At 30.8% G+C, this 14,108-nt stretch overlaps 1 protein-coding gene across 3 annotated transcripts in view; it reads right to left on the reverse strand.

Annotated features, from left to right (window-relative positions):
- Ufd4 (ubiquitin fusion-degradation 4-like) overlaps positions 1-14,108 on the reverse strand; it is a 171,340-nt gene that overhangs the window by 55,898 nt on the left and 101,334 nt on the right. For 2 of the 3 annotated variants that reach the window (XM_071187446.2, XM_087155303.1), the window contains one exon: positions 13,332-13,394. The exons of the other annotated variant lie outside the window; for it this stretch is intronic. In XM_071187446.2, the coding sequence (XP_071043547.2) occupies positions 13,332-13,394 (63 nt within the window). The remainder of the gene's footprint in view (positions 1-13,331; positions 13,395-14,108) is intronic. 3 annotated transcript variants of the gene reach the window in all.

Consider the following 14,108-nt stretch of genomic DNA (forward strand, 5'->3'; position numbering starts at 1 on the left):
GCACTAGCATAAATATTAAAACCCGGAACAAGGCAAGATCAACCGGAATTCAAAAAAAAAAAAAAAAAAAAAAAAAAAAAACTAATGATAAAATTTATGAATAAAAAGAATTAATTTATTGAGTGCGAAGAAGTTTATCGCGAAAAGAAAAAAAATCAAACGTAGTGGAATCAGTAAAACAAAACTGCAATCTGCATCATAAAATAATCCTATGTTTAAATTAATAAACAATTCTCCTTTTATTTTATTTGTTTGTTGATAAAAACAAGATTTTTTATTACAGCAGATGTGATTCCACACCAAGAAAAACTTGCAATTGATACCGCACTTCCAAAGAATGAGAATTTATTCAAAAGATTTTATTTTTATTAGTGGATGTCAAATAAATATATTTTTCTCTTTTCTTTTTCTGCTCACTGATATGCATTCAATGCATTTTCCCCACCCCCCTCGTAAATCAAGCAGAAAACGAAATCAGCATGCCACACCCTTGAGTTTGATTGACGGCCTAAAGGAAAAAATAAAGCAATCCTCCCTTCCCTGCCTTCAAGGTCACGGAGGAAATGACGTTTCTCTGAGTAAACGGGGAAATTTTTTTTCCCCTTCCTTACATTTTCCTCTCTTCAACTTCAAGGATGAGTTCAATTTCCGCTTTTTTTGTTCTAGTTTAAAATCGTTCTAGTTCAAAATGGCGGGAAAATCGAGCAAAATTTTTCCCGGTTTTCTGGTTTCCCGGTTATCTGGATACCGGATAAATGGTTCTCTACTGTATTATGTTTTCTTGATTTCTTGATAACGCCAACCAACAGCTATGTTAGCTTCCACAGATAGGAATATAATATTTTATTCAATAAAACACAAAATTAAACAAGCAATTGAAATTTTATAATTAAGTTACATTTTCTATTATGACGCAGATGAAAAGCTTATTTCAAATATAGAAAAATATTATAAAAATTATTAAAATATTAATCAAATTAAGGATTTTCTCAAAGTAAGGACTAATAGAAAAATTTAGAAAAAAAAGAGAACAAAAGTTTAAGAAATAATAAAACAGACAAAAAAAAAGCAAAATTAAACTTTTCTGTGATTTTCAAAAAGCAATCTAATCTTCCATAATCCTGTAGCCAAAACTATCCTTCATTTTAATATCCCAATTTTAATTACTACAAATATTAATGTCTCTGAAACATAAAAAAATCATGATGTGGTTAAATCTATGATCAGAGCTAAATTTTTATTTTTTAAAACTTTATAAACAAACTGCAATTTGTAAAGGTTATTAAGGGACATCAAGCTGTTAAATATTTGCTTGATTTACAAATGTCACTATAATATTTCTGAGCACAATAAATAACAACAGTTACATACCATTTCAATACTGAAATTAGAAAAGTTTTCCAATTTCACTAGAAGAGATTTTTTAAAAGTAACTATTGAAATTTTCGAACTAAACTTTTGCTGGTACTAAAAAGGAGAATATAAAACAATAATTTGTTTATTACGAGAAAATGCATATTTTAGATCTTGAAATGAATAAAACTTCTACGTTGAGTTACTAAAGGAAAAAAAAATTTTTTTGGAACTTTAGTTGTTTGAAATAAAACATAGGAAAGGTGTTTCAGAAATTAAATCTATTACTCTTTTATTTTCATAGGTTTAAACTCTTCAGGATCTTAAATCAAAGATACATTTTATAGTAATAATTTTATTAGTAAAAACAAAATTTATGCTTTGAACATTTGTTTCTTAGTTTAATAAATCAGAATTTAGTTTAATAAATTTGGTAAAATATTTTGCTCACCCTGACATAAAATTTATAATTTAAATATTGTTACATAAAGCCTAAAAACCAAGTGGCTATGTTAAGTGCAGGCAAAAATAGAATAATATACTCAATTGTTATGTTACAATCATTAAAAGAAGTCACAAGAATTTAACAATACAAATACAAAGTAGTTAATATATTATTTTGAATATTTCTACCACAAGTATTTTTTTTCATTTAATATTTAATTTAATAAGAGGGGGGGGGGTTGTGCCTATTATACTATCATGCCTGTTATACTTATGGCATGTAAGAGATGAAAGACCTGAAAGGGTAAACTTTTTTGCATCTCTCATTTTTAAAATAATTTATTTTTAGTGGCATAAAACTTCTGATGTTTATTGAACAACATGAAATCACTCAAAAAGTTTTATATACATTTGGTTTTAAACCATTATAGAAACACAACTTTCGTCTTTTATAAGAGAAAAAATCACGTAAGCTTTAAAATGAAAAATACCCAACATCATGACAAACATACTTGATTTATTGTTAACAGGAGACAAAATAAAAATGAATTAGGCGTGGATGCCTAAGAGTTTCATTTTGCACAGAAACATAATGCATTTTACTCATTAAGCATAGACAAATAAAAGCAAGAACACATGTTATAAATTTGCAGTGTTGGTAAGTGTAAGGAAATTATAGATAATGATGCTTTACAATGATTTTCTGATTCTTCATTTAATATCAAACAATTAGGATGATTAAGTGTTCATATAAAATTTGCAAAGAAAAACATATATTTCAAAAAACTAGGATTACGAAAGCAAGTAATGAGTAACAAAGTTTGCAATTGTTAAAGAAAAACAGCAGCATTGCCTTGGGAAGCAGTGGATTTAGTTGAAGCAAAGTCACAGCTAGATGATAAGATTGGTGTTTCCTGCTATATATAACATTAGTACAGTAGAGAACCGATTATCCGGAACGATCAGGACCATCGCTATTCCGGATAACTGATTTTTCCGGTTTTCTGAATCACTACAAAAAGTCGTTTTTTTATTGTTAAACCCAAATAAAAAAAAATAATAATATTTGGAAATAATCTTAAAAAGAAGAAAAAACGATGAAGTAATACACAGGGTGGCCACTCAAAACAGATTTAAAATTTCCCTGATTTTTCCAGGTTTTCCAGGTAAAAATCTTAAAATTTTCAGGTTTGTGTTTTTTTCCTTTTTTCTTATAAAGTTTAGCATGTGTACAAGAAAAGTGTCTGTATTATAAAATATCTTATTCAAAACGTCATTTTTTTAAACATATCTTGAAAAAAAATTAATTTTTTACAAGATATTTTTTTATTATTTTTTAATGTTTTGGTACAACATTAGTTTTTAAAAAATTAAAACGTGGAGAAAATAATATGTTTAGCTTGCAGAATATATTGTTTTTATTGAATAATTTTAATTGTTTTTATTGAATTTAATTTGTTACTTTAAGTAGCAGTTGCTCAAAATGTACCTACAAAATGACAAAATCAGAAGAACCAATAAAACCTTGAATAAGTATTGTTTAATATATTTTCATTAAGGAAAAGAAAACCGTTTCAGGTGATTATATATCAATAATTTTTAATAATTACAGTGGCTCCCAAAAGTGCTCACTCACTTATAACTTATATTGAAATAGGAAATAAAAATTCAATAATTAAAATGAATATTTCACAATGGGTATTTGATAATAAGATGTATAATCTATTCTTAGCAAAACTGCACGGAATATTTTAAAAACAAAGCAAAAGTTAATTTTTTAATCAAATAGCAACAAAAATGTTAACCCACGAAAGTCATCTTACATTTAAATGTTTTGGATCTCAGAATTAAAATTATCGTCAATTGCTTCTTTAATTTAATTATTTTTCATTTAATTTTTTATTTCTTTATTAGAAATTTAGTATCAAACCTATAATAGCAAAATTATATTTTAATTTTTGCCTGCTAACTCCATAATATTTTATTTTATCATTTAAAAATGACTTGCGGTCGTAACAAAATAGACCAAATTTGATTATTTGTCTTCATAAGAGGTAAATCAGTAATGAATATGTCAAATTAGTTTACTGTATTCAATTGAACTGTGCAATATGTGATAAAATGCTTAAAAGAAGGACTTCATATCAGAAATTTTATAAATTTTGTGGAAATATTCATAAATTTACAATTGAGTGTTGTAAAAGTTTCTGTAAAAATTTTAAAAAAATATTCTGCGCGAATTTCACCTGACAAAAAAAAAACTAGTTACACGTATTTTCAACCTTTTAAAGCTATTGTAGAGGCTAAAGAAAACTCCACTAAATGTTAATTTAACGAAAAATTAGATTTACTAATAGACTGAGTTTTTTCTTTAAAAGTGTGTGATGACTTTTGTGGGATAAAGTTTTAGTCACTTTTTGATGATTGATTCCTTTGTACTGTTGCTACAACTCTCTTTCCTTTTTATGACTATCAGTGAGCCTATTTCTGCCCAAACTGTCTGACTGTTTTAGATAGCCTCTCTGTAAATAAATTAAGCAGTTTTGGTCTGCCAATTTTTGTGTAAGGGTTGAAAACCTGTGAAGAGGGGCAGGAGAGAGGTGAGGAAGAGAGGGAGAGGACTGAAGTAGCTGCTAGAAGAAGAGGAGGAAAAAGATTTTTGGTAGAAAATTCTGAGGAATAAAGATACATCTACCCTGAAAGAATGGCTGCAACAGGACTGAACAATTAAGATATATCCAGCAAATAATATCCTGCCACTTACAAATAGTTCATCAGCTCCTCAACATTTTTAAGCACATGTGCAAGATAAGTGACTTTAGATTTTATTAACTCCAGCAGTGATTCCCTTTTCTTTAAGATTCTTCAAATCTGTTTGTCACATGTTGATATAATATAATTTTGTATAGTATAATTTAATATAGTATATAGTAATATAGTATAATTGGTAATGATCTTATTTTATTATGCCACATGGTCAAATTTATTTTCATGAGCAAATCTTGATAATTGAGTTGATCATCATTAAAATTGCTTAAGTTAATTCTATCCCTTGTGATCATTATTTCTGGACAGATATTTTTTTCTTACTTTATTTGTATGTGTTGGTGATGATTTGGGATAGGCCTTAGTTGTAAAAGTGCATTAGTACTAAATTGTAACAATTGTCCCACTATACTTTACCCAAATTGTCACCACATGTATTTTGGTGCCGTGACCAGGATAATAGGTCTGGCAATTATTTGTGTTAAATATAATTTCCGAGTTTGTAGATTAATATATTTAAATATTATTTTCACATTCATTTGGCTATTGAGGGAATAAGTTTATTATAAATTTTTGGACCATGTGGTAAATATTTGTTAAACCTAATTCAGTGCACACATATACTTAACACATATATAATTTAACAGTGTCATTAGTTGGTTCTATTATCTATTTTTAAGCAAAAAAAAAATATGGCTGAAGGTTTGAAATCCCCATTTTTGTTGTCTTTGATCCCCACCTTAAATTATCAAAATTATAATGATTTTTTTGAATCCTTGGAAACCACAGCAAAATTAGCTGAATGGTCAAAGGAACAACTATTGGTTATAACAAAATTAAAAATGGAAGGAGCTGTTAGGAAGCTTTATAACAATTCATTAGAAGGGAAAGTTACGGATTACGAATCTCTGAAAAAGGGAATTAAAGGCTATTTTATGCCTACTACATCTTTCGCTCAAAACTTTGCTGCATTTTCTACAGCTGAGCAGAACACAAGTGAAACAGCTAGGGATTTTGCCATGCGGATTGAGGGATTAGCAAAATTGGCAAATTTGCCTATAGATTTTAAGGAGAAAGTAAAAATGTCGCAATATATTAACGGCTTAAAACCAGCTTTAAAAGCCCAAGTTATTCTTTTAAATCCCCTATCGTTTGATGAAGCTATTGAAATTTCAAATAGGGTAGAAAACTCATTACAAACTTTAAGTTCAAACGTAAATGCTCTTAACACCCCTCCAGTACATAAAACTAATGATATGCCAAATGACTACGTTAATGTTTTAACACTCCTAACTAAGCAGATAAGTGAGATGCAAATTCAAATCAATGAGTTAGCTGCCGCCAATATTAATAAAGTTCAGAAAATAACTTGTAATTACTGTCAAATTGTTGGACATAAAGAAAATGAGTGCAGAAAGAAGAAAAGAGCTAATTTTAAAAATCGCCCTAATCATAATAGATATCAGCAACCCACTCAATTTGCTATTAATCAGCAGCATCCATTTGTAGTACCCCGGCAGAACTCACGGAGTTCATTCAATCACCAACAGCAATTTGAGGTACCATTTCAAACCACTCAGGTACAATATAATAAGGATTTTGGAAATGACCAACAAAGTTATCACCAAACTCAACAATATCCTTTGTACACCACCACACATAGAACCGAAGCAAATAATCAGGGTGGCACTCGACCCAAAGAATTTCACCCAAACTACTAGAGGGGAGAAAAGGTAATGGATCAATTTTTTCAGTAAATCCCCAACCTGATCCAGACGATAACCTCATCTGTAATCTAAATCAAAACTTTCTACCTATAATACAAATTAATGTTAATAATATAACCTGCAGAGCCCTTGTTGATTCAGGTGCAACTGTAAATGTTATTTCCCCTAATATATTTCAGCAATTGAAGGAATTTAAGGTAAAAGATTACAATTCTAGCTTGACTGCTGTAACAGGTGTAGGTATAAGTACTAGTTCAGTTATTGAAACTGAAATATTTATTAGTGAGGAGACATTCCTAACAGAACTTATTGTTTCTAACCAACCACTATCGTCAACATTTGATTTGATATTGGGATTAAAGTTTTTAAAAGAATTTAATTTCATTATTGATTGTTCAAAATGTGTAATATATAATCATTCGATTAAAATAAATTGGTTGGATAGTGTTAATAGTGAGGTTATAGAGAGGGATAAAATGGTATCAGTTAAGGCTAGTAATAGTTTAAACAGTATAAATAATTCAAATATATGTAAAACACAAAATTTCGGTATCCTAAATAGAAAACTAAAGTTGCCTCCGCACTCAGTGAGTAATGTACACATAAAAATTTCTAATTCAAGTAAACTTGCTAAGGGAGATATCGTATATGTGCAACCAAATGAAAATAATATGCAAAATGATTATTTTGTTGCCCATGCTGTGACGGAAGTGTTGGATGATTCAGCATGCCTGATTCAAATTTTTAACCCTACGGAGGATATTATTACTTTAAATAAAAGTTTGAAAACTTGCAGGATCAAGGGTGTGACGGTTGATGAAGTAGAGTGCTCACAGAATTCAGCAATAAATACCATTACTGACAATAATGAGGATTTTCTTAAAAATTTTAATTTAGTACATTTAGATGAAAATCAACAAAAAAGAGTATCTGATCTTTTACTGGAATATAAAACTGTCTTTGCTAATGAGATAAGTGAGTTAGGGTCTTGCTCTTTGGTTGAACACCACATTATATTAACTGATGATATCCCCGTTCGGCAAAAACCTTATCGTGTCCCCTATCACTTGAAGGCTGAAATGAGGAATCAGCTTAACAAATTGTTGGATGCTGGAATTATTCAGCCTTCAACATCCAGTTATGCCGCTCCCGTACTCCTTGTGAAAAAGGCAGATGGTTCATATCGATTAGTTGCTGATTTGAGAAAACTAAATCCAAAAACTTTACCTGATAATTTTCCAATTCCAAATTTAATGGAAATGATAGACCTGCTATCTCGATCAAAATTCTTTTCCTCTTTAGATTTAACTTCGGGTTTTCATCAAATGAAAATGTATCCTGCTCATGCACATTTAACGGGTATTGCAACCGAATATGGAAATTTTGAATATATACGTATGCCATTCGGCCTAAAGAATGCAAGCTCTAGTTTTCAGCGGTTAATGTCATTTGTACTAGCTGGCTTGACTGATTTATCTATTGGTTGCTATATTGATGATGTAATAATTGCAAGTCGTACCTTTGAAGAACACATTGAAAAACTTGGTATTGTGTTTAAGCGTCTTAGAGAGGCAAACCTAAAGCTTAAGCCTAAGAAGTGTTATTTACTTAAGGATGAGGTAACCTATCTTGGACATAGAGTTATAGAGGGTAAAGTGATGCCTGATCCTAAAAATATTGATACCATTAAAAGGGCCCTTACCCCCCGTAATAAGCAAGAGGTGCGAGGTTTTATTGGTTTAACTGGGTTCTATCGGAGGTTCATACCGAATTATTTTTAACTAGCTCTACCCCTTACTAATGCTACCAAGGAAAAAGTCCCTTTTGTTTGGACTGAGCTCGAACAAAATGCTTTTGAAAGGCTGCGTAATTGTTTAACTTCACAACCTTGCCTGATTTTACCAGATTTTAACAAACCATTTGCTCTATGCACTGATGCAAGTAAACATTCCTTGGGGGCTGTACTTGTTCAAGAAGATGAAACTGGATTTCAGCACCCCATTAGTTTTGCATCTAGAAAGTTAAAAGCCAACGAATTAAACTACTCAGTATTTGAAAAGGAAGCTCTAGCTATAGTTTTTGGTGTTCAACACTTTAGGCAATATTTAATTGGGAAAGAGTTCACAATTTATTGTGATCAAAAGAGTTTATCGTACGTGTTAAATTTAAAGGATCATAACTCAAGAATTGCACGATGGGTCATGACTTTGCAATCTTACTCTTATAGGATTATTCATAAGCCAGGAAAATTGAACCTTATGGCCGATTATTTATCAAGGTTAAAAACAAGTGAAACATTTATGCTTTTGTAATGTTATCCTCTACAAGCTGATGTGATTTTGTATGACAAAAAGTGATGTGATTTTGTGTGACATTAGTGACAAACAGTGACCGATCTAGACGATGAAACATTTATGCTTTTGTAATGTTATCCTCTACAAGCTGATGTGATTTTGTGTGACACTAGTGACAAACAGTGACCGATCTCAAAGTGACCTACAATTGAACATAAGCACTAACTTTTTTCAACAAAAAAAAAATTAATAAATTAATTTTTTTTCTCCAGAAGGGATGATATATGTAATGTTGCTACAACTCTCTTTCCTTTTTATGACTATCAGTGAGCCTATTTCTGCCCAAACTGTCTGACTGTTTTAGATAGCCTCTCTGTAAATAAATTAAGCAGTTTTGGTCTGCCAATTTTTGTGTAAGGGTTGAAAACCTGTGAAGAGGGGCAGGAGAGAGGTGAGGAAGAGAGGGAGAGGACTGAAGTAGCTGCTAGAAGAAGAGGAGGAAAAAGATTTTTGGTAGAAAATTCTGAGGAATAAAGATACATCTACCCTGAAAGAATGGCTGCAACAGGACTGAACAATTAAGATATATCCAGCAAATAATATCCTGCCACTTACAAATAGTTCATCAGCTCCTCAACATTTTTAAGCACATGTGCAAGATAAGTGACTTTAGATTTTATTAACTCCAGCAGTGATTCCCTTTTCTTTAAGATTCTTCAAATCTGTTTGTCACATGTTGATATAATATAATTTTGTATAGTATAATTTAATATAGTATATAGTAATATAGTATAATTGGTAATGATCTTATTTTATTATGCCACATGGTCAAATTTATTTTCATGAGCAAATCTTGATAATTGAGTTGATCATCATTAAAATTGCTTAAGTTAATTCTATCCCTTGTGATCATTATTTCTGGACAGATATTTTTTTCTTACTTTATTTGTATGTGTTGGTGATGATTTGGGATAGGCCTTAGTTGTAAAAGTGCATTAGTACTAAATTGTAACAATTGTCCCACTATACTTTAACCAAATTGTCACCACACCTTAAAAATAAACTTTTCCTTTGTTTTTAAAATATTTCATATTGTCATTTAAAATATTTCAGTTTTGTTAAGATTAGAACACATTTTTTATCATTACTAAATATACATTCTGAAACATTCATTTTAATTAATGGATAGTCTTATTCATTGAAAGCCATAAGTGTATCAACACTTTTGTGAATCACTGTAATTACATTTCAATATAAAGCTGTACTGTATACTGCATTATACTGTATTTCATCTTACCAGTGCTTTTTATAAAATTCACTGATCATATTTTCCTTAAACCAATATCTCAAGTCAAATTTTTAAATAATGGTATTTTGAAATAGCATTTTTATTTTAAGAGATTCAGTATAAAAAAAATAAATGTCAGAAATTTAAAATAGTCTAATTTTTAGTTCCATACTCTATAGAAGAAGAAAAAAAGATAAAATTCCTTAAAGTTTATACATTTTTGATTTTTTTTTCTTATTTGAAATTAAAACATTTAAAGAATTCCAATCTAAACACACAGTTTTTTAGTTTAGCATAGTTAATTGTTTTTGTTTGAACAACTGGAATCTTGTACAGTGCAGAACTAAAACACTAAGTTTCGTTTTCCTTCTCCTGACTAAACACATATGAATAAAAAAAATTTATATTTTATATATATAGATCATTTAATATGTTTCCTATATATTCCTCAGTCATTGTCAGCTTTTTTATGTAAAAATAGGAATACTTTTGAAATATCATCTCTGGAATGCAAGCAACATTTATGAATTTTCGATATTGTGATAACTATACAATTCGAATTTTGAATCAAAAAACTAATATTTACCAACAAAACTGTAAAATTTGATATTAATATATAGTTAGTTCTAAAAAAAAACTTTTTTCAAAATAAAAATATCCTATAAAAGGTTAAAATGAAATAGAAAAAATTAGCATTAATGCAAGAATTGTAACAATTTGTCGACAAACATTGCTGTTAGTGATGGGGGAAAATGCGTGATTGGTTGGTTTGCTGAGAAAAAATAATTTACAGATTTCTTTGAATGGGAGTTCAAAAGCTTTTAGAAAAAAGAGTGCAATACAAAATCTATTATTATTAAATTACACTCATGTCCATAAATTAAGGATAATTCAGAATCACACGGAAATCAAATTCTAAAATTAAAATTTCACCTGTAGAATTATCACACACATCCTTAAGAAGAATATTCAAATTACGGGAAATCACTAGATGACGCTGGTAGTACGTCACAATGACGAGAGTGTAAGAGAGGGGTGTATGAGGAATGGTGGCAAAGAAATAAAATTGTTCACAAGCGCTTTAAAAGCCTTTCAGTGCAATAACCGCATAGTTATGGCACAAAGGAAGCATTTGGATGATTTTTTACGTGGCAGAATCATCGGACGACTGGAATGTGGACGTACCCAGCTGGAAGTATCCAAGGAACTTGGAAACACCCAGAGTGTCATCTCCAGGCTTTGGCAACAATTCCAAGATGATGGTAATGTGAGTAGACGTTACAACACAGATCACCCCCGAGTTACAACGCCGAATGAAGACCGGTATTTGGCAGTTACTGCCAAAAGAAACAGACGGAGCACAGCATCAGACCTGTCTCGTCAGCTCTCTTCAGCTACCGGTACGACAGTTTCAAGGCAGACCGTGTCCAGACGCTTAGGGCACATTGGTCTATATGCTCGTAGGCCTGTCAGATGTGTTCCACTTACCGCAACTCACTGTCGCTTGCGATTAGCCTGAAGTAGAGAGCATGCATTGTGGACACCGCAACAGTGGTCATGTGTGATGTTTTCTGACGAGTCCAGGTTTAGTTTGCAGTCTGATTCTCGCCGGACTTTCATATGGAGAGCGCCAGGTACCCATTACCACCAAGACAACACCATTGAACGACACCGTTACGGTGGTGCAGGATGGCTCGTTTGGGGAGGAATTATTCTTGATTCCAGAACTGACCTGCATGTTCATAGTGTAACAATTACATGCCACATCTATAGGGATGTCATTCTGGAACAACATGTACGTTTGTTTTGGGGCGCCATGGGTGCTGAATTTCTGTTTATGGACGACAACGCCCGTCCTCACCGTGCAAACATTGTAGACGAATGTCTTCAATAAGAGGATATCACCCGTATGGATTGGCCAGCATACTCACCGGACTTGAATCCAATGGAGCATGTGTTGGATATGCTTGGCCAACGAATTGCTGGCCGTCAACCCCCCACCACCTGTCTACCGGACTTTTGGATGAGTGCTTGATGAGTGGTGTAATATTCCCCAGGATCAGATTGATAATTTGATACTCAGCATGCCTAGGCGTTGTACGGCCTGTATTGCATCGTCCGGGAGACATACTCCGTATTAACCATCATACTAACCATGTTATACTGTTTTTTGTAAATAGGTTCTTTTTTGAAATTTGTTCCAGGCAGTAAAAATCGCAATTTTTATTAATTATATCAAACATATAGCATCTTTTTTGCTCCTTACCTTTTGTTTAATACATAGACTTTACAAATAAGTCAAATTTGTTTGGCTTCTGCCTCTTTCTGTGCCTGAACTTCATTATCCTTAATTTATGGACATGAGTGTATAACCAACTAATTTTTAAAGAATTTAATAAAGTTAAAAATACAAAAACATTTTGACTCATTTTGTCAAAATAGAAAAAAATTACCACTCTCATTGTGTGAACACGGACAGAATTTAAAAACCGAAGGAAATATCCAAACCCCGTCTTCCACATCCACCATAATATTTGCCTTTCCTAAATTGCACAGTCCCATAGTCTGCATAGAGATCAAAGGTTTCTACATTTGCTTAGCAACCACAGGAGAATTTTATGTTGTATTCTAGTTTAACAGGGTTATAATGGAGCAAATTTTGATGAAAGCAAAGCAAGTTGATGATATTTTAACTGTTTGGAAATACATTTCCGTCTAAAAAATGTGGGTATAATGGATGAAACAATTTAAATTAAGGAAATTAGCAAATAATTAAAATTTTTGAAATTAAAAAAATATGTAAGAAAAAATTTCCAGCTTTTCTTTAAAATTTTTAGGTTTTCCAGGTTTTTATCCATATTTCCCTGATTTTTCCAGGTTTTTATCCATATTTCCCTGATTTTTCCAGGTTTTTTCCAGTATAAAAAAAAATTCCCTGATAATTCCAGGTTTTCCAGGTGGGTGGCCCCGCTGAATACACTAATGATTATTTCCAAAATGATGGTAAGGCAAACATCTTTCAAAAAAGAGCGAAAAATCCTGAAATCTTATGAGGAAAATAAAAAAAAAATTTAAAAAATGGCGAGAAAATTTATCCAATTTCGTTCCGGTTTTTTTGCTTTCCCGGTTTTCTGATTTCCGGATAACGGGTTCTGTACTGTAGGTAAAAAAATGGGATAGAAGTTTCTTTAATGAGACATTACAAAAATGAGTTGTCTAAATTAATGAGAGTTAAAATAATGAACTCTATCTAGTTGAATCAAGGATAGATACTACATAATTGCTATAAATGTATAAAAGCTGTACATACTGCCTTCATGGCTGACGGGATAAGCTAAATCCCAAAAATATGATATAAAAAGGTCAACAAGAGTTGGGTGTTAAGTGTAATCTTTGAAGAATGTCAGAAAAATTGACAAATCAAAAAAATAAAATCTATGTTTCTAATTGATAATGTACCTGTATTTTGTGTGATTTAAAGTTGCAATTTAAGACGAAATCCAAACTAGGAAAAGAATAATCCTAAAGAAAACAAAAATAAAATGTTTAAACAAATTAAAATCTTATCATTTCTTAAAACTAAATCAGTTTCTTAGAAATAATAATGTAAAAAAGCATTCTAGGAATTTAATTTAAAAATTTTTTTTAATGTTTTCCGAATTTTTTATTTAATATAAATGCAACCGACTTAGTATATTGTCTATAATGCTATAATTAACAAATGAAAAGAGAAAAAACGTTACACTTAACGTTACCAGGACTTGCATTAGGCAAAGAAAAAATCAGAAGATTTTTCAAAAAAATTAACAAAATAAATAAAGGATATTTTTAGAAACAGTATACATATACCAGGCACAAAATACCGATATTAAGAAAAGCCATTTTCTGTGATCTAAGTTTTCACGTCTCACAGAGGATCAAAGAAAAATCAGGACAACATTTTTCAAAAATATCAGAACAAATATAAAATTTTTGGAACAGTATGCATACACACGACTATTTTTGATCAAGGCAAACAATAAACTAAATTAATAAAAAAATTAAGATTTGCTCTACTTAAGTATATTAAAGGCAAATTTTATTGAAAAAGAATGATAAATTACTATTTTCAATTTCAGAATTACTTTGTTTAGAACAGTTTTGAAAGTTTCCAGTGTAATTGTATTGATAGAGCACTAAACAACTCATAGTTTTAAATCAGTATGCAAAAACATTTTTATAGTACTGTTGCATTAG

The sequence above is a fragment of the Parasteatoda tepidariorum genome, chromosome 11 (genome assembly GCF_982258835.1).
Source record: "Parasteatoda tepidariorum strain Cologne lab strain chromosome 11, Ptep-v5.0, whole genome shotgun sequence".
NCBI classification, from domain to species: Eukaryota; Metazoa; Arthropoda; class Arachnida; order Araneae; family Theridiidae; genus Parasteatoda; species Parasteatoda tepidariorum.